Genomic DNA, 22,087 nt, shown 5'->3' on the forward strand with positions numbered 1-22,087 from the left:
GTTGACATTCCCCATGATTATGGACGGTACCGTGGGCTTATATCGCCACTTCGCCGCTAGCCTTTACCTTAGCACCGGCTCTGCAACCCTGGTAGGGTCGCCACACCTTGTTAGGTAAAAGGGGGACCGTGCCGGCTCGAGAATTCTTCAGGTCGAGGAGTAGGTTTCTTGAATATACATATTTTTGCGAGTTGAAACCCATATCCATAGGATAGAAAGTAATCCAAAGTGCTACAAGTGTTGCAAGGCACTGAAAAAGAAAAGTAAGCAAAAAAACAATAAATCACAAAAGTAGCAAAAATAACACGGGAGCTGCTGGAGTGGCTGCCATTCGTGACGGCGCCGGAAGTATAATATGATAATGCACAGTTCATATTTGAGGATTGCATCTTAAATTTTTAATTATTTGGCCCGTGTGTATGTCAGCAAGACAGTTAACATGCCAATTTATATTAGGTGGTTACAGTGCAGATTTTCACCGTGTTTAGTAGCAGTGATTTGCAATGAGGTTTCTGTCTCGTGAGGCACAGTCAGATTTATAAATAAAAGAACCTACAGTGGCAGCACAGCGACTGAGTGGTTAGCGCGTCCGCTGCAAGTTCTGAGGTCATGGGATCAAACCATCCTCAGTGGAGTTTGCATGTTCTCACCGTGCTTGCATGAGTATCCTCCGGGCATTCTGGTTTCCTCCCACATTCCAAAAACGTGCATTTCAGGTTAATTGGCCGGTCCAAATTGTCCCTAAGTGTGAATGAGTGTGTGAATTGTCTGTCTTAGTGTACCCTGCGGCTGTCTGGCAACCAGTTTAGGGTGTCCCTTGCCCATTCCCCAAAGATGGCTGAGATGGGCTCCGGCAGCCCCGCAACCCTACTGAGGATAAGCGGTGCAAATAATGGATGGATGGTTGGATGAACTTCCAGTACATCTTTTTTCATTATTTAGTTGGCAAAGCAAGAAAGCAATATATTAACTGCAGCATAGGACAAAAACGTCTTATCTGAACTTTTAAATTAAGTCTAAGTGCTGATCCTTTTGAACAAAAACATCAACGGATGAGTAATCATTCATTGTGAAAAACTATTCAACGAGAAATAAATTACTGAATGGCTTGACTTACTGTTTAATTGCTCATACTATCACTAATTCTATTGTTTGGGGCTGAGGTGTGTGCCAAACAAAGTCCTTGATCTCACTATTGATTGATGTGAAAAATTTGCGATTTTGAAAAAAAAAATCCATAAATTGTGAAGTTAAATAAAAAACCATCAAAACTAAGTCATTAAAACCATTTAATGTATTTTCAATTTACATGATGACAGGTGAAGCCCAGCCTCACCTGCCTGCCGTGACTGCATGTCACCGTTTACTAATAATGATTCATTTGATACAGTTGCTGGTTTAATCTTGTGTATCCTTTATTTTAAACCAAATTAAGAAATAATGACAATCTGTTCGTGTTCCATTTTTGACATGTGGTGATAGTCTTGTGAGTTCAGCATGCAACAAAAGAGTTTGATGGAGAGACAGGCGGCCACGCTGGAGGAGATCAAGGCTCTCACCAACCAGGTACACGCTGAACACCTTTTATAACCCTTTTCACATATCATGCTCGTGTCGCTCTCCATCACCCCCTTTTGTAGTCATCTTTTTTCAGAAAAACAAATATTGCTTCACACAGTGTGAGCATGCCTCTTTTCATTCCTCCATACAGCACCTAGCTTGACATCCGAATACAACCTCGTGACCCACAATCCCATTTCTTATACAAACGCTTGTAATCAGTCTTCAGGTTCCAGCATAAAAAAGTGTTTTATAGCTTTAGACCGGGGCTCTTTAGCGCTCCCTTGCGCTTTTCCAACAATGTTTACAAATTAAATTGGATGTTGGGTAGAAATATATTGTTTTAATATGGTTTCTGAAGGAGGAAAAACATGACAAGCAGATTTATAATTTTTCAAAGCTGTGTAGAATAAATATTAACCATACCAATTGATTATGTAACTATGAGAAGAAAAGGAAGATCAGCTGGTACAGGTTCACGGGTGAGAAGTAACATATTTGACTGCCGCTCTCTCACTGGTATCAGGTTGTAAAGAGACAGGATACAGGTCTTCTCCTCAAATACAGCAAAGTTATATGCTGTAACAAAAAGTCATGGCTCTTGGTCTTGATTACAGCACACAGGACCTGACTGCAGTTCAAAACTCTCTCTCCTCTGCTTGTTTTCCTCTCTCTACCGTGTTTCCTGTGTTAGAAAAGCTGTGTCACAATTCAGGCAGGCGGCTGTTTTAAACAAAACTGCGGCTGTGTGATGGCCATGGACCTCAAAGGTAAAAAGAGAAAAATAACTGCATAAATTAATGTGATTTTAATTACTGCATGCTGCGTTTCGTTGCACTCTTTTTGTTGATCAGAGAAGGGCCACATTAAGTACATTCTATTTTTTTTGTTATTTTTTTTTATAGTCCCCAAAATAAAAATGACATCAGAAATCTTCTTTCTTCATTGCCTTTCTTAAAATTCAAAATGCAATGAAACAAACTGTATTTATTTCATATTGCAATGAAGTTTAAATGGACGGGGTATCAATAGAGCCACAGCCATGCAGTTTCCTCATTCTCCCGCCTCGCCCAATCCCTTCTTTCCCTTCGGTCATAAGACGCCATCCCGATTGTGTTTGAAAGTGACCACATCTCATTTTATTGCGATGTAATGCATTTTATTGCCTTCTTGCCCATAGTAATGGGTTCTGAGAAAGTTAGTGATGAATAAAAGTGAAACAAGGTAACAATGATTGAGTCGAAGAAAAAAATGATTGTGTAGTACAAATAGGTCTATGAGTGTTGTTTAAAGGTACAGTGAATGTTTTCATTTTTATCTATACAACCAGAAATATTCATCTTTATTGTCTACATATTCAAATGAATACTGCTGTTGTGTACACGTTGATATTTCGGGAATGTATTCCTTTTTAAAATCAGTTTTAGGGGTTTGGCCCGTATGTGATATGGGCTTATATGTGAGTATATACTGTATGCGCTTTCTGCACTATATGCCAGTGTTATGGAGCCCAAAACACACCCTTGTTATTACAGTAATTATAGTCAATACTGCAGAACAAAGTATTGATTGTTTATTCGGTTGGTTGGTCGGTTGGTCAGTTGGTGGGTTGGTTTAAAGTAAAATTCTCCTTGATCCAAAACTACTTTTTGGAGAAGTGTTTACCGGAGCAGTGTATCATTACCGAAAATAAAGACACAGAAAACTAATCGGATATTATGTGTTTTTATTATTTTCTAAATATTTTACATTATATATATACCGCAGCCATATCCCACTAGTTGAAGGTAGCTAGAGTCATTTCTGGCTCTTTTTGGGAGATTGATACAGAGGAGGGGATTCCCAGCCCCCTCGCTCAACCCAACTGAGGTGTCATTAGGTGACCAAACCCCCCAATTCCAACCCCTAATGCTGAACGCCAAGCAGGGAGGCAACTGGTACCAATGTTTAAGTCTTAGGTATGACTCGGCCGAGGCTTGAACCACAACCTCCCAGTCTCGGGGCGGGCGCCATACCCCCAAGGCCACCGAGCTGTTTTTTTTCTAAATATAGCATGTAGTTATTAAAACATTTGCTATTTGTATCAGATTCAGATTCAGATATACTTTATTGTCATTCGTGTACACGTGTATACAGAACGAAATGTCGATACATCTGACCCGCACAGTTTTCTTGAATGTACAGATATAAATAAATGTTGTACTGAGTTAGAGTATTGAAGTACTGATCATATGCCAAATAATTTATAGCTATGTATAGTATTATACAGTAGTGCAAAGAGTGCAAGAGGAGCAGCTAACCAGATGTGCAAAATGGGCAGTCAGGTAAACAAGTCATTTTACAATAACAATAACATTGGAGTAAGATAGTGCAGAGGAGAACAGCTGTGCAAAGGAGTGGCTAGGTATCAGTCTCTACAAGCAGGATTGTATCAGTTATTTGTATCAGTAGTTATACAACAGGTATGATGAATCCCTAGTTTTAACATAACCGCAACTTTGAGATCCAAGAGAGGAAGTGGCTGTGCCACTGTGGGAGTGCTGAGAGCCAATTTCTCTGCTGTCTGGCCAGGAGACCGCCATGACAGAGTTTGTAAACTGACCGATTGGAAATCAAGATCCTAACATAACATCGACAGCAATGAGTCGACTTCAAGTGTCGAAATGGCACAATTAACAAGACAGCTTTTGTATCTGTAGCTTAATCAAGAGGCCCTGAAGGAGCACCAAGACAAGATGAGGTCTCTGCCCGGAGAGGTCACGGAGGTTGTTAACGCTTGCGTGGGCGTCCATTTTCCTGAACTCATCGACGAGGTCCCCGCCAATAAAGGTGAACAGTCAAACATCTACGGGGACGTGTTTCTCGGCTAAACAAATACTGGTCTTTTGGTTCTTCTTGGTCTTCCTACAATAGGAAACAAGTTCAGCAGGTTGCAAGTGCAATGTTATGTGTGAAAGATACAGTATGCATACACTACCGTTCAAAAGTTTGGGGTTGCTTAGAAAGGTTCTTATTTATTTAACGAAAAAGATTGGGGGTTTTTTCAAAGACGGTAACGTGAAACTTATCAGAAATTATTCCCATATATTGCTGTGGTAAAGGACAATTTTGGCTGCAAATGACTTTTTTAATGCAATTTATAAATACTGTAGCTGCATAGAGGTGCATTTTCAATAACCAGCACTCCAATGTTCTAAACTTGCATTGTGTTTGCTAATTGTGTTAGAATGCTTAGTTCATTAAAATTTACAGGTCCTCAACTAGCAGCTTGCTTAAATCGTACCCTCAAAAGACCAATGTCGAAATCTACAGTGAAGAGGTGACTCTGAAATCCTGGCTTTTAAGGCAGAGTGGCAGAGAAAAGGCCATATCTGAAACTGGCCAAACAAAGGAAGAGATTAATATCGGCGAAATAACACAGACATTAGACAACTCATTTGATAAATAAGGTTGAAACTTTTTCAAATAATCTAAAAGCAATTGGAATGAAAATCGCAACATTACAACAAGTTGTCAATTGGCCACGATCAAAAAATGTACCTAGAAGAGGGGAAAAAAAGCAAAATGAACTGTAATTCACTAAATAATCGATAATGAATGGAATGATAAATAAATAAGTAGATTTATAAATGAAAAAATAAATGACAATTAAATTACAAAATAAAATTAAAAAAAAAACCATCCTATATTTTGGTAATTTAATTATATTTCTATATTTATTCAAACTAGGGTTTAGTGTGTATTTATTTATTTTTATGTTTTTATCTAGTTTTGAGGATTTGCGAAGTTTATTCTGTTTTTAATATTGGACACTTAAAAAAGAGATTACATAGGACTTTTGTTCAATTATTGACCATTCTTGCGCACTGTTGTTTGTTGTTTTGACTATTATGAACGGTTTGCATCATTGTATCTATTGGGCAATCGTGTTGGTGTTCCTACATTTCCACACCCTTTAGGGCATACTTGCTTTTGTAACCCAGGAGATTCAATGAAAAATAAAGAGCTAAAAGAAGGGCTTTGAGAACTGGTTGGAATTTCTTATCTTAGGTTTGGGGTCTTTCCTGTTCACTTTGCAAGTTTAACATCCATTGATGTGTTTTCTTCTTATTCTGAGTGTCTACTGAACTATAAACTTAACAGGATTGTTGTTTTATTTATGTTTAAATATACTGTATTTTAAAAATGGATATTATTTTATTCTATTTTATCTGAATTGTTTCTTTTTATCAAAGTTGGGTTTTAAGATGCCAAATCCAGTTATCAATGGCTTGAAAAAAGTAATGGAGAGATTATTTTGCCAATTAGAAAGACATTTTAATATCAGATACATAAGTGTGCGCTTGCATTAAGATGAAGGCTGGATCAGAATAATCATCAGATTCGTATTAGTTTGTCGGATCAGTTAGCTTTTGTCCCAATGATTAGTATAATAGATTCCTATTTACTGTTTCAGTAAATCGTGTCACAAATAAAATGTGAAAAAATAAGTGTTACTTCCATGTCGTCACATAAACCAATACAAATGCATTCCTCTAACTTGATTTTTCATCCAAAATTTATTTGTGGTGGGATTTTAAAATAATTTTATTTACTGATTCTGTTTATTTATGTCAAATATGCTTTTTTAAACTGTCATTACTCATTATTTAGCTTGATTAAATTGAATTTTGGTCACCTGAACTTCATAAACGGGATGTAAATCCTCCAGACTAGTGGAATTGTGACCTCATCAGTGTATTTAGGGTCCTCAACAAGCTCTGAGGTATTTTTAAGGGGGTGTATTTTCTATATCAAAGTATTTAATTGCTTGTTGACAATTAAATGGGGTGTTTGCCAGCTCATCAAGTTTAAAATTAATTAACCCAGTACATTTTGGGGCCAAGGTAACTCTTCTGTGTTGCAGTTTACAAACAATAAATTGAGGAGTGGCAGCATAGTAGAAAAGTGGTTCAAAGTATGAATTTGAGTTCTTTTTTCCTGTGCAGTTTGATTTTCTGAAAATCCTATTCGCGTCTTCTCTCATGCGGATAACATCTTTGCAGTAGCTTCAAAAAGTGCTTTAAAGGTGACATCAAATTGTTGTATTTGCTGACGCCATCTGCTGGTTGAAATCATCATTGCAGCTCCTTTTGTGGCGCCTGCAAGTTCGTAAAGTTTTTAGATGCGCTAAAGTAAACTTTTGCTTTTTTCATCTTTTGGGGGGTTTAGGATTGTCATTTGGAATGTATCTGACAATCATTTTCTTATTTTCAACATTTTCATCCTGTAATAAAGGAAAACTGCCAGCACGCATGTGATATCACTCTCCTACCATCAGTTGTAAATACCGTATCAGCGGTTCATAATATTTTAATTGGCACAAAGTACTAAATGAAATTGGCACTATGTGGTTGTTGCTACTAATATACTCGAGGGATTTATGAAAACAATGCTAAGAACCAAGACTGATAAGTAAAATAAAGAGAGGTAAAGACAATGGCATTAAGATAATAAAATAAACAGAAAATTACACATTAAACTAAATCTGAGATGTTTAGAAGACGTTTAACAAAGCAATATGAGGCTGGGGTAACATTTAGCACCAAATTATGCCACTTTATCTACATACTTGTGACTCACGGCCGGTTTGGCGTGGCTTGAAGCATGGTTCAAGAAGGCTGGTTGGACCTTAGGTATGAAAAAAAACAGTCCAGCAAAGGTGATAGTTTTAGATCAGGGGTCGGAAACCTATGACTCGTGAGCCAAATATGGCTCTTCATCTGGTTCAGAGATAAAATGTAAAACATATAAATCTTCTCTAGATTATTCCATTAAGTTATCCTCAGAGCCCAATATTTTTACATGCAAAGCCTTAGCAACAGAGGTTTCAAAGGGTTCCGTCCAGTATCTATAGGGCACAGTTCCATTGCAGTTTACAGTCACAACAGAACCTGTTTTGGCTGTACATCGCTAAGGAATCCTTTATATGGAAGCTCATGAAACAATGTATGTTCATTGGTGTGACACTTTCTGATGAAATCCCACAGAACAAACTGGAAACACCCAAAATAACCAGGCAAGCACCCAGAGCAATTTGATTAAGTTTATGGTTGAACGGCGGAGCTATGCACACAACGCACTCACTCCTTTCTCTATGTCCTTTCTCTCTGTCTGCTTGTTTTAAAACCACTATTTGGGAGAAAAAAAGCCTCATTGCTCTTTAAGTAACTGGGGGAGGGAGACAATTTTTAAGTTGTACAGTATATTTATATTGATATAGGACACAGGTTCTGGCATTATTATTATTTCATAATTTCATCAAATCATCAAATGTCACACAGCGCTGAAGAATTGAAGCTTTTGTCTGGAGTGTGGGTTTGGCAGTTTTGTTAAATGTTGCATTAAAATATGCGAGATGGCTCCCTCTAAAAAAAGTCGAAATATTTAACTTTCATAGCTCTTTGGGTCAAAATGGTTTCCAATCCCTATTCTAGATGATGAACAACTCATCACCTTTGAATAGCAACCTTGAAGCTTAAAGTCCAGTGTTTTGTGTGCAGCAGGACTCAATACTGTCCTGGCTGATGCCTAAATACAATTGGCTTGGCTTTTTAGTCTTGCAGTTTTTTGGGAGCATTTTTGGGGTTCGGGCCGGTGGCGACAATGATGGCAGCACTTGAGGGAGAGTGAGAAGCTTGCACTTTTTGGAACAAGCAGCTACTAGAAGGGCTCAGATAAGCTTGGCCAGCTTAGAGCAAGGACCAAAGCAGAGTCCTTTAAACATGTGGTTAGTAAGACAATGCCTTCTTACCTCCTTGTGATCTGAAGAGATTTGAGGCAGTTTTTTGCCATTTAGATGGATATATCGATAGGTTTACTTTATTTGTCATTCATGTACACAGAACAAAAAGTCGCCACATCCGACCCGCAGTTTCTGAAAATATAAATGTTGGACTCTCTTAAAAAGGATACTGTAAAATAGTGCAAGAGAATTGTAAGAATAATATAATGTACAATAATATGGATGTGCAGGAGTAGATACAAAAATCGGAGTTATGAGTCCTGTGCAGTGGTGCAAAAGTGCAAGATAAACAGAGGTGCAGCATAGTCAGTCAGGTAAACATGTTCGCTATACAGTAACAATAGAATTGAAAGAGAAACCAAAACTATTTTAATGAATTATTACTGTCAATGATAGCAATGCTAAGTAGGAAATGCAGGGGCGCCCATGTCTTTGTTAGAAATGTCTGGATCAAAAAACATTTCCTTACATTGATTGTCTGCTCGAAAAACAAACAAACGCGAACATAAAATCTGAAATGTAGACACGTGCAATGTGTTCCTACTCAATCACTTCATCTTGTATGCGAAATCAAAAAAGTCATACAAAGCATGTCCTTATCGGTAAGGCCCACTTGCTTCTTCAAGTGTTGACAAGCACCAGCATGCATTCATTAATGAACACAGATTTTTCTCTGACTCACCACCTGAAGCAATCTAGACGCTTCCCTCCCTATCTTTCCCCTTCCTCTGCCTGCCTCTCGTCTTCTCAGTCAAGTCGATTGATTGGCATTTAAAATTGGATCAAAGCTTGAGCTTGACACTGCTTGTGCCTGAGAGTCTCGCCACCTCTTGCACAACACAGATGATCTGTGAGTTTGGCAAAATGTGTGAAGAGATCAAATCGGGCGACACGTGGTCATGCTCTAAAGCTGGATGGATGCCAAAGTTCAGATAGGTTCCTTTTTTTCCTCTTAGATGAATCATAAAACTGAAATCTATATGGGGCTTTATCTATCTCTTTATTTTCTTACTTAAACAATACAGCAAATACTTTTGGTCTGCACAACTTCTTTAATAAATAATTACAGTGTATATAATAGTATAGCAAATATACTTAACTTATACACTGCCATTGATGTCATAGGAGGCAATGGCAGTCTATGGCATACAGTGGTACCTCTACTTAAGAATTTAATTCGTTCAGGGGGTAGCTTTGTAACCTTAAACATTTGTAAGTAGAAAAGTTTTTTGAATGTAAATGCAATAATCCGTTCCAAGCCCCACAAAAGTATGATATTTTTTTAATAAACAATAAAAGAGCATCAGAACATGAAACAAATACTTGTTAAAATTCCATTACGGCACAAGACACATAAAACGAGAGGCACATTATGTAAAAAACAAACAGTAAAGGAAATGATAAAAATATGTATTTACCATTTACCTGGCCTCTTTGTCCCGTGTTTCTTGAAAAACTGATCCAATGACGTCTTCTCTTGTTTAATAATCGCGGCGATCGTAGACATATCTCTTGCTTGTCTCGATGACAATCAAAAGTCTCTTCCTATTATTTTCTCCTTGACCACTTTTCTGCACGATAGCTCAACTGAGCAGAACCATACAGTACTACATTAAGAGCATGCCGGGATTCATGCATACACATCAGGTTGCTAGGTAGAATTCTGGGAGTGGCGAATGGCTCCGTGTACTGTACTGTATTTTTGATTTCATATCCTGAAAGGCTTCTGTAACTAGAGGCAATAGTTTCCCGTTCAGGTACTTTATTACCTGAAACTTTAGTACGTAGAGACGTTTGTAAGTAGAGGTACCCCTGTATTGTAAAATGCGATGGCAATGAATAAGGGTTAGAGGTTAGGGTCAGGGAGTTAGGGGTTAGGGTTCAAGTTAGGATTATAAATTCAATTGTAATTTGTGTTACATATAGTAGACTGAAAAGGCATATTGGTTGCCAGCTGTCAGCCATGTAGCTACAGGCCTACCTTGTTCAATGGAAGAGAAGTGATCGTTGGCAGTATCAATAGTTGCTGTGAGTACAGGTTCCTTGTGCATCCTTGTATCTGTCTGATCCTGATATTGTACCAGTACTCCCCGCATTGCTATTTAAAAGTATTGAATTGGATCTTTGATCTTGCATTTTTCCAATGAATTCTGAGTAGTCATCAATAGAGTTGATAATACTGTTATCATTAGTGTATAAATTCAACCCCAAGCACCCAGAAATTACAATTCAGAAGTAATACAATCACAAACAATGTTTTTTTTAATTGCTTAAAACAGATACAAAAATAGTTTATTGTAATGTATATTTTTTTCCAAATGCCAAAACAACCATTATGGGGCATCGGATACTGCTGTCTACCAACCTTCAATTTCCTGATGTGTAAAACGTGTATTAGTAAAGTGCGGTGCCATGAGGCTCTTTAACTCCACCCGGCGGAGTAAAGGCCCACATTAAACCACACCCCCTAAATTGCATATTACCGTACTTTTATTGCAGTGTGTGTTTTATGTAGCACTATTTAAATACTCTATACAACAGGCTACAGTGGTTATTAGCACGTCACATTGGGTATTTGTATATTGTATTCCTTTTGCTTTATTATTGTATTGTTCTCAGCAAAGGGATGCTGCTGGAAATGTGAATTTCCCTGCGGGGATGAATAAAGTATCTATCTATCTATCTATCTATCTATCTATCCATCTATCTATCTATCTATCTATCTATCTATCTATCTATCTATCTATCTATCTATCTATCTATCTATCTATCTATCTATCTATCTATCTATCTATCTATCTATCTATCTTAGCATATATGCCAATATTTAGACGTTAAAAAGTGATAAATGTTATTGCACAAAATATAAATACAATCCATCTCTAGAAAATGGAAAAAAACAAAAATGCGCTTGTTTAAACCTGGAAGTGGCAACATTTTAGGAACAGGAATCTAACACATCGTTGGAGAGGGTCTCGATTCACTTTAAAGCAGCCATAGACTAAAACACGTGTCTCGAGTTTAAATTTGTTTTGGTTGTTTAAATTTGAAAAAGTGGGATATATAAAGAACATAAATAACAGTTTTTTCTAATTTAATGAAATAAAACATTCAATTCCATAAGAAACCATTGGATTAATCCTGCGCACAATCTAGCACTTCCCGAAGCCCAAAAAGCCAAAACAGTAAAAACAAAAAAAGAAGTCAATTCTCGGTTAGATAATCACACCTGACATAACTGTGAAGAAGCAGCGCAATTGTATCCCTTGTGCGCTCCGCGACGAGCAACAAGAGGTGAAAGAGGCATGCTCTTGAGTCCATCTTGCCATGAAGAGGATGCCATCTTGGATGAATGCTAAGCAGTGCCCACACCTCCCACGCAGCATCCGCCTCCTCAAGCTCTTCTACTCACAAGAAGTGTGTGTGTGCTGCATGTGCGTGTGTTTGCGTTTCTTTTCAAGCACGTGTGTTATGTGAGACTCTTCATACAGCGCCGTTTGAGCCAAAGCAAGGATTTATGTGAGTTGAATAGGTGCAAAACTCTTTCAAGGTTCACATAAACACACTAGCCTGGATTCGGCCACGGGCCACATAGGTTTGTTTTTTTATCCAGTCCGCAGAACAAAAAGTTTCTTTTTAAATTTCTCCACACTGTAAGGCGCACTGGATTATAAGGCCCATCCCCTAAAAATAGTCTTTTCCTATACATTTTTCATACATAATGGGCCCCAGACTATAAGGGGCATGAGACTATGCATTAATGCATTACCATTAGGCTCTATACGCTTATAGTATGTATTAATGCAGTGGTTGATCAGAATCGCTGACCAGAATCGCAAAACATTGTGTGGTAAAGGGATCAAACCCGAGTAGTGGTGGTGAGAGCGTGTCACTTTACCACCAGTTTACCAATGTACAGATGACACAAGAAAATGGATCCATGCTTATCTCATTATAACACCATTATCTTACAATTACAGAAAGTGATTTGCACAGTGAATTCTGCTAGGTTAAGCAGTATTTGCACTTCTTCACCTGTGCGTCAATAACATTGTGGTTTAATATCAATACGTACGTAGAAGAGCTTGTATAGAAGTTTGTTGAAAGACTTTCTGTTTTCTCCATTCTCTCACATTCGTGTTGGGGAATTAGTGGAGAGACTGTTTTAACCGTCATAATGTACTATGCAAATCAGTGTTTCTGGCACCATGTGTCATGACCAGAACAAAAGAAGGACCCAGATGCGTAACGTTACTCACAGGTTTATTGAAATATAGAGGAAAGACAGTACCAGCGATCCGGTGCTCGCTGGACGTGGGAAGCAAGCCGCTCACGGGATCGAAGCGTGTTCGGAATGCTGAAGTGAGCGAGAGATCGTGGCGTAGTTAGACGGAAAAACAGGTCATTAGCCAGGACGTTAGATCAGAACGTGGTCGGGGTAAAAAAAATGGGTCGTTAGCCGGGACGGAAGATCAAAACTCGGTCGGGGTCTAAAAACGGGTCGTAGCAGAAGACAAACGGGCAAATCAGGAACGGACGACTGGAAAACGAGTGACAAAACAGGACCGACGGGAATCAAAGTCAAAAATGCTTGTCTTGTGAAAACAGAGGTTCGCTGACGGACTGACAACAGGCGAGTGAAAGGACTGAGCTTAAGTTGGACGGGGGACCAATCAGGTAACCAGCAGCAGCTGGCGCCAATTGAGCGGGCACAGGTGAGTGTAATGAGTAATCCTGACACCATGAGTAAGCTCTAATGCCTTATCATGTCACTTTTATAGCTAGTGGTGTATTGGTTCAATGTCAACACACAAAATAAGATTTAAAAAATAAAAATAAGGATTAATATGACAATAAATCAATTAATGAGTATGCACTTGCTTTATTTTTTCATGATTCCATATCAACTTGGGGCCTTAAACTCAAATTTTGAGGCTGCTTTTTTAACGGGTGTGATCGATTTTAGTGCTTATAAACAGGTTTTGCTTTACTTTTGAGTGTTTTAAAACCAATTTGATGAAATGCTTTATTTATCAAGAAATCTAAAATTGAATTGAACATGTACATACAAATTTCTGCATTTAAATTTATTCTTAAGTACATATTACAATAATGTCTTTTTTCTTTATGCATTACTAAGGTATCAAATCGAGATCGGCAGATACCCCCAAAAAAAAAAATGTAATCACTTTCAACCCCTGGCCCTGCCCCTTCGCCAAGTTTTTAAATTGAATGCAGCGCCTCAAAAGGTTTATCCTTGCCAGGATTAAATCCTTCTAGACTAACTCAGACCAGTATGAACTCTGATTTACGAAAATTAATGAAATGAGAATTATACTACACCCCCTCACAACAGCACCTCATTTTTATGCAAATTATGTCCATTCAATTGCTTGTTGGTAAAATAATGACAAGTAGCCAAGGTGGCATGACACAGAATATTTTCATCAAAGGCCATTTGTTTATCAAACATCTTCATTTCAAATGCAGATGATACGCAACTGTATCTGCAATTGGATCTAACGGCTCCATTCAGTGGTGGAAATGTGGAGGCTTGCCTTACTGAGATAAAAAGATGGATGCCACTTAATTCATTTTGCGTCTTAACCCAGGAAAAAACAGATGTTGATTGTTGGTCCTGCTCATTGGCGTGACTTGTTCTCACACACTGCTCTAAACTTTGACAAATATAATATCCCCCCAGGAGACTCGGTCAAAGATTCACCCGCTACCGTCGAAATCAGATGCCGAGATTATAATCCATGCGTTTGTTACTTCTCATCTAGATTACCTTAATGTATTGCGCTCTGGTGTCCTGATGTCTAGCATCAAAATTTTGCAGCCAGTGCAAAGTGCTGCAGTAAGACTTTTGACTGTAGGACAAGAAAGTTTGATATCACTCCTTTCTAGCTGACTTGCACCAGCTCCATGACCGTTTAATATGTGATTTTAAGATTATTTTACTCATACAAAAGTTTGATAGACTTGCCCCCTCATATCTTCCAGATTTCATTGTGCCTTATACTCCTGTCTGGGCCTTGCACTCTGAAAATGCTCGTCTACCTGTAACTCCAAGAGCCAAGAAGAAATCTGCTAGTTTAGAGTTTAATCATATCAACTCCCTTTTGTTAAGGGTCATGTTGTTAAAAAAAAAAAATTAAAAAAGAAAATTTTCGACCCATGAATATCCCCCCAAAAAATGTTTGTATAATAGTTCTTGTATTTTTGCTTATTATTTAAATCATTTTTGTCTTTTTTAATGAGTGACGTTGTACTAAGAGGCACTAAATAACGCACCTTGTCCCTTTATTTTATCAATGTTGAGTTGATTGTGGCTTTTTATTATCTTATTTAGGCACAGCACAGACAAAAAACATCAACTTCAAATTAACAAAAGGAAACAATAAAATTGTTGCACAAAAAGATATACTACCTATTTCTTAACATATGATTAATTTTACTCAATTATGTTGAGACCCTTGGGATGAACAAAATAGTGTGCTGTTGAATTTTTCATCAGAGCTGATGCAGTTTTGTCAAATATACCAAAATATACAATTCAACTTTTATGATGACAATAAAAATTAACATCCTTACCCTCGGCAGCACGGCAGCACAGTGGTTATCGTGTGTGCGGCACAGTTCCGAGGTCATGGGATCAAACCTTCCTGTGTGGAGTTTGCATGTTCTCCCCATGCTTGGGTGGGTATCCTACGGGTACTTCGGTTTCCTCCCACATTCCAAAAACATGCATGTCAGGTTAATTGCCTGGTCAGAATTGTCCCTAGGTGTGAATGAGCGAGCGAATTGTCTGTCCCTGAGTGCCCTGCGACTGGGTGACAAGTAGTTCAGGGTGTCCCCTACCCACTGGAATGGGCTCCAGCACCCCCGCGACCCTACAGAGGATAAGCGGTACAGATAATGGATGGATTCTTAACCTCATTATTATCAGGCGCATTCATTTTGTTCATTAACAGCATTTATGGCACCAGTTTTACCTAGGAGTTCAGATTGAAGCCACATTACTCACTTCCCCACGTGCACATTTTGTTTTGCAATTTTCTGTGTGACACAACATATGAGAGGTGGGTGTGCGATGGCTCATCGGGCGACGGCTCCCACGACGAAGACAACAAGCATTCATGCCGTGCACGTTGAGCACATGAGTCAAGCGCTACCTCTTTTTCAGAGTCTTCTCCAATTCAAACGGAAAGCTTCTGCAAAAGCAAAGCTCAGCGTGTGCGCCTTTCGAGGTTGCGAGCGTTGAATGTCAGGGCGGCTGTGTGGGAGACAATAGATAAGCGTGGGCCTCTGTGCTGCTTGGTTATTTTCAAAGATTTGAACTTCCTCCTGGAAATGCGCTTGAGGTTTTGTCCTCAGGTTGGGTTAGAATGATGTGATATTTTTATTTGAGTTACTATCAGCCTAAGTGCAGTTGTGCGCCGTCAGGGCCTGCTAGGCCTTCTCCTCTGGCCTAAAAAATATCTGAATCATGTAGTTTATAATTATCTTTTGTCCATAAATACGAATTAAATAATTCCAAATTGTCTGTCAGATTTTTTTCATTGCTTTGCTAACGGTTGCGCTGCTTGTAGCTTTCGTATTTAAGTACTAAACCTATCCCACTAAAGCCATTACTTGTTGCCAGGGTCAGTAATCTGCCCGGGGGCCTTCACGAAGACATCTGAAGGCGGTAAGACAAAACATCAGTGTTCAATAAAGCTATTGGTTTAGCCAATCGGAATCCCAGTTGGCATTTAAATATGTATGCTAGCATGCCTGAGGGAAACGTCACTGTTTTCAAAAATTATGCCTAAGGGGTGGTAACGGAAGTTTTACGGCAAAAACATGATGAAAAATTTCCTGTGTCCCCTGCTTCTGTTGAATGAACATTTTCAGTCCCGAGTCAATTAAAAATGTGAGCCAGAAATATGAAAGAACACTCTAAGCGTTAGCTTCTACGGCAATAGAAAATAAGTTCATGATGGAACTGAAACGCAGGGAATCTGTTATTCAGAGTAATTGAAATCTTCATGAGAAAGGAAAGGAGGATGGATTTCTGCTCTAATTAGAAGGATTTTTAGTAGGTAAAATGTGGCTTTATTCATAAATAATAATTTAATGGTATATGTATTTCAGCTATAGCTTCAGTTAATGTTTTATAGCCATAAAATAATTATTGAGGGTTGGAGTGATTCAGCTTACTCAAGGCCTAAGTGTGAAATGCATGGCCTGCCCTTTAAAATGAGAGTTTCACCAATGTATTCTGTGGTGACGAGTAATTAGCGATACTACTAAGTACTATTGATACAGGTATAAGACACACTGAAACTGACTTTATGTATAGTCTACTGCTGCCCATCGAGATTTTAGTACAAGGGTTGGCAAACGTTTTGAGTTGTCCACTGCATTGGGTTAAATAATTTTGCGGAGGGGCTAGGAGAGATAATATGACTGACTTAATTTTTTTGTATATGCCGATATAGTCTCATATCCAATACCTCAGACAAAGTAGGCCTACCTATCTAATTTTCCTTGTTTGCATCAACATGCACATTTTATCTTTAATTGTATATTAGTTTAAAAGATGAGCATTTTATGAAATACTTTTCAAACCACTCATAACTAAAGCAAAGTAATATAATATCTTCCTTTTTGCAGTCAATAAATGATATAATATGATATGAACATGATATGAAAGTTTCAACATGCAATAAGGATAGAATTGCTTATTTACATGATATTTAATAAATATCTTAATGTCATGAACCGGAAAAGGAGGAGAACCCAGATGTGTGACGTTTCTCACACAAGCTTTATTTTACGGAAAATGGGGCAGTCATACATGTTAAACCAAACGCCAGTGATTCCGCGATTGTTGTGCGGAAGAGTAAAGCAGCAGTCTGGCGTGGAATGACAGAAAGCCAAAGGCCGACGAGATCGATACCAATTGCACTAGCTGATATCGGACAGATGCGGTCGATACCGGACAGGACAGGACAGACAGGATTGATATCTGTCCCTGGAGACAGGAGTCCGATAACAAGCATGACGAGATAAACGGAAACGATACCAGACTCTGGAGATCGAAATTAAACAGGATAAAAATAAGATAAAAGCAGATAGGCACGGTGGGAAAAAAATAAAAAAGCCTCTGAACTCAGTAGGACATTGTTAACACATACTTAATAGAGAAAATAATCTACTATCAACTTTCTTAAGGACACCTCAAATGACGCATTGTACCTTTAATTTTTCAATTGTTGTTGCAGAGAACAAAATTGACAAAGGAACATTTGTAGTACAGAGATCTCCACCCTTTTTTAAGTCAAGAGCTACTTTATATCACTAATTACCACAAAGAGCACACAGTTTGATATTGACTTTCTAAAACAACAACTTGTCATGTTAATACTATGTTGTTACTATATTGTTATTATGTTATTACCAGTTTATTAATAGGAAGTAGGATTAAATAGACTCAGTCGAACACTAAATAAACCATTTTACTATAAAAACACGATGACCCAACACCGGTGAACTATTTTGAGAACTGGTCCGCGGGCATCTCAGCTGTCCTTAGGAAGTAACTTAGTGCCCGCGAGCACCACATTGGAGACCCCTGCTTTGTTAGTTGTATCGGGTTGAAAGAAGTGGTATCAAAAATCCCTCAAATTCAGGAAAATGCACTCCTGTTTAAATCAGAGAAACCAAATTTTCAATTACCTTTTTGCATAAAAGCTCAAGCTGCCACTCAGGATGCTTCTGCCGCTCGGCTGACCTTTCTGGCAGGTGCAACCGAGCGTCAGACATGAGAGCTTGGCACGGCCATAAACAAAATACATTTGTTATCCATTTGTGCAATTTATGGAGCTGTCAGGGGCGAACGGGCCCCGCAAGGCTACAAATAGGCTCCGCCAGCTGGGAGATGGAGCGGAAGCACTGCAGCCTTTCCATTTCCTCAACATCAGTGCAGGCAGGGAATTTCCATCACTGCAGACAGATTGTGGCATCGGTACGCAGGTGGCACATCCAGAATAGCATCGGGTGGCCTCTAACCCCGCACCCAACCACAAATCATTAGCAGATTAATTTCCTCTTAAAAGTTATACTCCAGGAACAAGTTAGTGATATCCTGTGAGACAAGTTTTATTGGACTTTTTTCCCTCAACTGTCCTTAAAAGCGGACTGGAGCAGACAAACTTCGATTCGCGGGTTGCATTGGTTTAAAAACTTTAGCCAGAGGCCCGGCTTCAACTTCCCAATTATTACCTGAATAAAGTAATGAATTAACTTCTAACTATCCATCTATTATCTGCACTGCTTCTCCTCAGTAGGGTTGCGGGGGTGCTGGAGCCTGTCCCAGCTATCTTCGGGCAGTGGACAGGGGACACCCTGAACTGGTTATCAGCCAGTTCACGACATGCAGAAACAGACAACCATTCACATACTTACTCATACCTAGAAACAATCGGAGTCACCAATCAACCTGACATGCATGTCTTTGGAATGTGGAAGGAAATCGAGGTGCCCGGGGTAACCCATGGAGGCACTGGGAACACATGCAAACTCCGCACAGGAAGGCTGGTAGCTGGTAGCTGGATTTGTGATGATTTGTCGATTGCCCTCACCCGCACTCACTCTTTCAGCCCCAGCTGCCACTCGTTCCCTAATTAGTCCTCCTCCTATTTGAGCACGTCATTCTCGTTCACTCTTTGTCAGTCCGTCAGCGAACCTCCGCACATGCTTTCCTATTTGACTCTGGCTCCCGTTCTGTTCAGGACGTGTTCCTGTTTCCTACTCGTCTGTCCCTGGCTTCCCTATCATCTCCGGTTACCTGATTTGTTCCGATCTCCAGCCACGCGATGTTCTCCCGTCCCGGCTACCCGACTTGTTCCAATCTCCGACCAAGCTCCGTCTCCCATCCCGGCTACCCGAATTGCTTCTGATCCCCAACAACACTTTGTTTATGAGGGCTTCCCGCTCCTCCTGCCCAGCGAGCACCAGATCGCGATCTTTTTCCTCTCGCCCGGACTTCGCGGATTCCTCAATAAAGCACTGTGTGAAACGTTACGCATTTGGGTCCACTACTTGTATCGGTTTTGACAGGATTTTAACCCATGACCTCAAAATTGTGCCGCAGATGCACTAAAAACTCATCTGCCGTGCAGCTCAACCTGGAACGGAAGCTACTGTTGTCCTTCTGCAAAGCTGAAGTGGACAGCATCCTGGCCTGGAGTATCACCGTGTGGAATACTGGGTGCACGGCAGTGGACAGGTGAAAACAGAGAGTAATCAATACAGTCTAAAATGTCATCGGCTACTCTCTACCCAGTCAAAAGGACATTGCGGGCTTGCCATACTCTAGTAGTGCTGTCAATTTTATAAAAGACACTGCTCATTCCGGCCACAACCAATTTGACCTGTTGCTCTCTGGTAGGAGCAAAACAAGGACAAAAAGACTCAGGGACAGCTTCTTCCCCAGGGCCATCACCACCCTTAACAAGCTCACAAAACTATAAAAACATATCTAGCAACTTATTTTGGATTTTTTCTTTTTTTGTTGCTCCTAAATGTTATAGCATGAAACTGGAAAATATGTGGTGACTTATTTTGAGGCTCTAGTTGCTTTGAGACACATTGTGATTAAGAACTACACAAATAAACATGACCTCGACTTGACAGCGTGATTAATCCGAATTGTAGTTGACTTTAGTAAGCATGACAATAAACTGGACTGATTGCTTTTGTCCAATTGAAAAAGACAGGAAGCAAAGGGGCAGTGTTAAATTCAGGAAGTTGTTGATCTATACAGAGAACCCATATTCACCTCACTGACCATTAGGCAGACATCTAATTATCTCTTTTCCACAATGTTCTTCTCCTGAGAACTGACATTAGCCACAGTTATCAAAGGCAGCAACCTAATGTTAGCATCTGGTCGAAACAGCTAATTGATGAGAACAGAAGCGGTAGGCCCACTCAGGGGTCCGCCCCATGGCTACTAAATATATACATCTCTCGGTGCCAGGCGTGTGTCACGTCTGTCTTCAATCATACCCTTTCAAGTCAACTTAAAACCTACTATCGTGTTATTGTCAAAGGAGTTAAAATAAAAAAAGAAATCTCGGAGTGTTATAATATTTTAAACTAAGTAATCAAGATTTTTTTTCACATGGATAGCAACACAAAAGAATTGCTAACAACAATACAGAAGCTCCTCTACTTACGACCATTCGACTTACATAAAGCTGTAGATACGAACATTTTCTTCGGGGTGTCAAAAATAAGTTAGATTTTGTATTGTGTGCACCTTTTTCTGAGTAGAGGACAGTACTGTAGTGCTTTTTTTCCACTGCGTGGCGCTGTGAGGGGTCACCCATCATCCACCCCAAAGAAGAAATCCAGCTTCTACTTCCTAGTTCGTGTGTAAATGCAACTTTGACGTTTTTATTGTCAAAAATCTCATGCATCCATTCAATATGGTTGGTGAAAAGTGTAAAGAAGAGGCGAGCCGTTTCTTTTGAAACGAAAGTGTAATAAGAAAGCTTGATGCAGTTGAGGGAATGGTCGGAACGCTTTTTATCGGCCATTTTTTACCACGGAGGAGGACCTCTTGAAGCGCATATTCCAAAAGTAAGTTAAACTCAACTTTATTTATCTTTTTAGAGCATATTATTTCATGAAAAGTTTATTTTTTAGTAACAAATACAGGTTACTTATACAAGCCTTAAACAAACTTATATGGACCTTAAACATACAAAATATTGCACTGAAGCAACTTACGAAAACATTTCAACTTACAAACGATCGTCAGGAAGGCAGCACCTGTACGATGTAAGGGCCCCACTGGTCTAATAATGACATTTTAGTTCATATTGTGTCGGTGGAATACAAATTCAGAAGGAAAATCAATCTATTTTTTTGTCCACTGGGGGCGACCAGTTGGGGTTGAGGGATGATGTCATTTAACAATTACAGATTACCTGATTTCTTAAAAAATGAAATAAGAAAAGTGGTTATTAAAACGGGCTATCAGCCACATAATTCTGCTGAAAGTGACTCTAGTTTATGTTACTGTTTATGAAACAGGTTTTATTCATGAACGGTATGTACACCATGATTGAATTAAGCTAATTTTAACACAGGTTTTGAATTTTTATTTTTCTATTTTTACTTGATGTTAACTGTTAACTGTGCCAATGCCCATCAGAGGGCGCAGAGGACTGATTGCCTGACGAGGTACACCTGGTGCTAATAAGAAGCCTATTATTTAAGGATCGCTTTGACTGGCTCTCAGTGTCGGATTGTTGATGTTCATGCCCGTTTACACTGCTTTTCAAAAAGCCCTCAATGCCCCCTTGATTATTATGTAAGATTTTGTATTAATCCAGCTTTGCCTTTTTTACTAGACTCTATTTTGGTTTCTTGTCATTCCATTCCCTTGCTCTACCATGCGCCTTTTGTTACTTTCCTTGTCCCTATTAAAGACTGTCAATAAGAGAAGGGTATCCACATTTTGATCCTTTCCTCCTAATACAACTAGTGTATCGCAAGACCCATGTTTTCTGAGCCGCAGGAAATGTACATTTTAAATTATTTTTGGGCTCTAATAAAATTGTAAAAAGTTTTCCTTCGTCAAATAATTTTTTAAGCATTATTATTCATTATAGGAAAAAGGTTAAAGATCTAGTAAAAGTAGGAAGAAAACACGGTAAAAATTCTACAAATAAAAATTAAACA

At 39.0% G+C, this 22,087-nt stretch overlaps 1 protein-coding gene across 1 annotated transcript in view; it reads left to right on the forward strand.

Moving 5' to 3' along the window:
* plcb2 (phospholipase C, beta 2) overlaps window positions 1-5,546 on the forward strand; it is a 46,624-nt gene extending 41,078 nt beyond the window's left edge. Inside the window, exons 31-32 of the mRNA XM_088353917.1 lie at window positions 1,483-1,566; window positions 4,260-5,546. Of these exons, the coding sequence (XP_088210043.1) occupies window positions 1,483-1,566; window positions 4,260-4,430 (255 nt within the window). The 3' untranslated portion in view covers window positions 4,431-5,546. The remainder of the gene's footprint in view (window positions 1-1,482; window positions 1,567-4,259) is intronic.
* Window positions 5,547-22,087: the final 16,541 nt, after the last annotated feature.

The sequence above is a fragment of the Urocampus carinirostris genome, chromosome 15 (genome assembly GCF_059441175.1).
Source record: "Urocampus carinirostris isolate Australia breed hairy pipefish chromosome 15, RoL_Ucar_1.0, whole genome shotgun sequence".
Classification (NCBI taxonomy): domain Eukaryota; kingdom Metazoa; phylum Chordata; class Actinopteri; order Syngnathiformes; family Syngnathidae; genus Urocampus; species Urocampus carinirostris.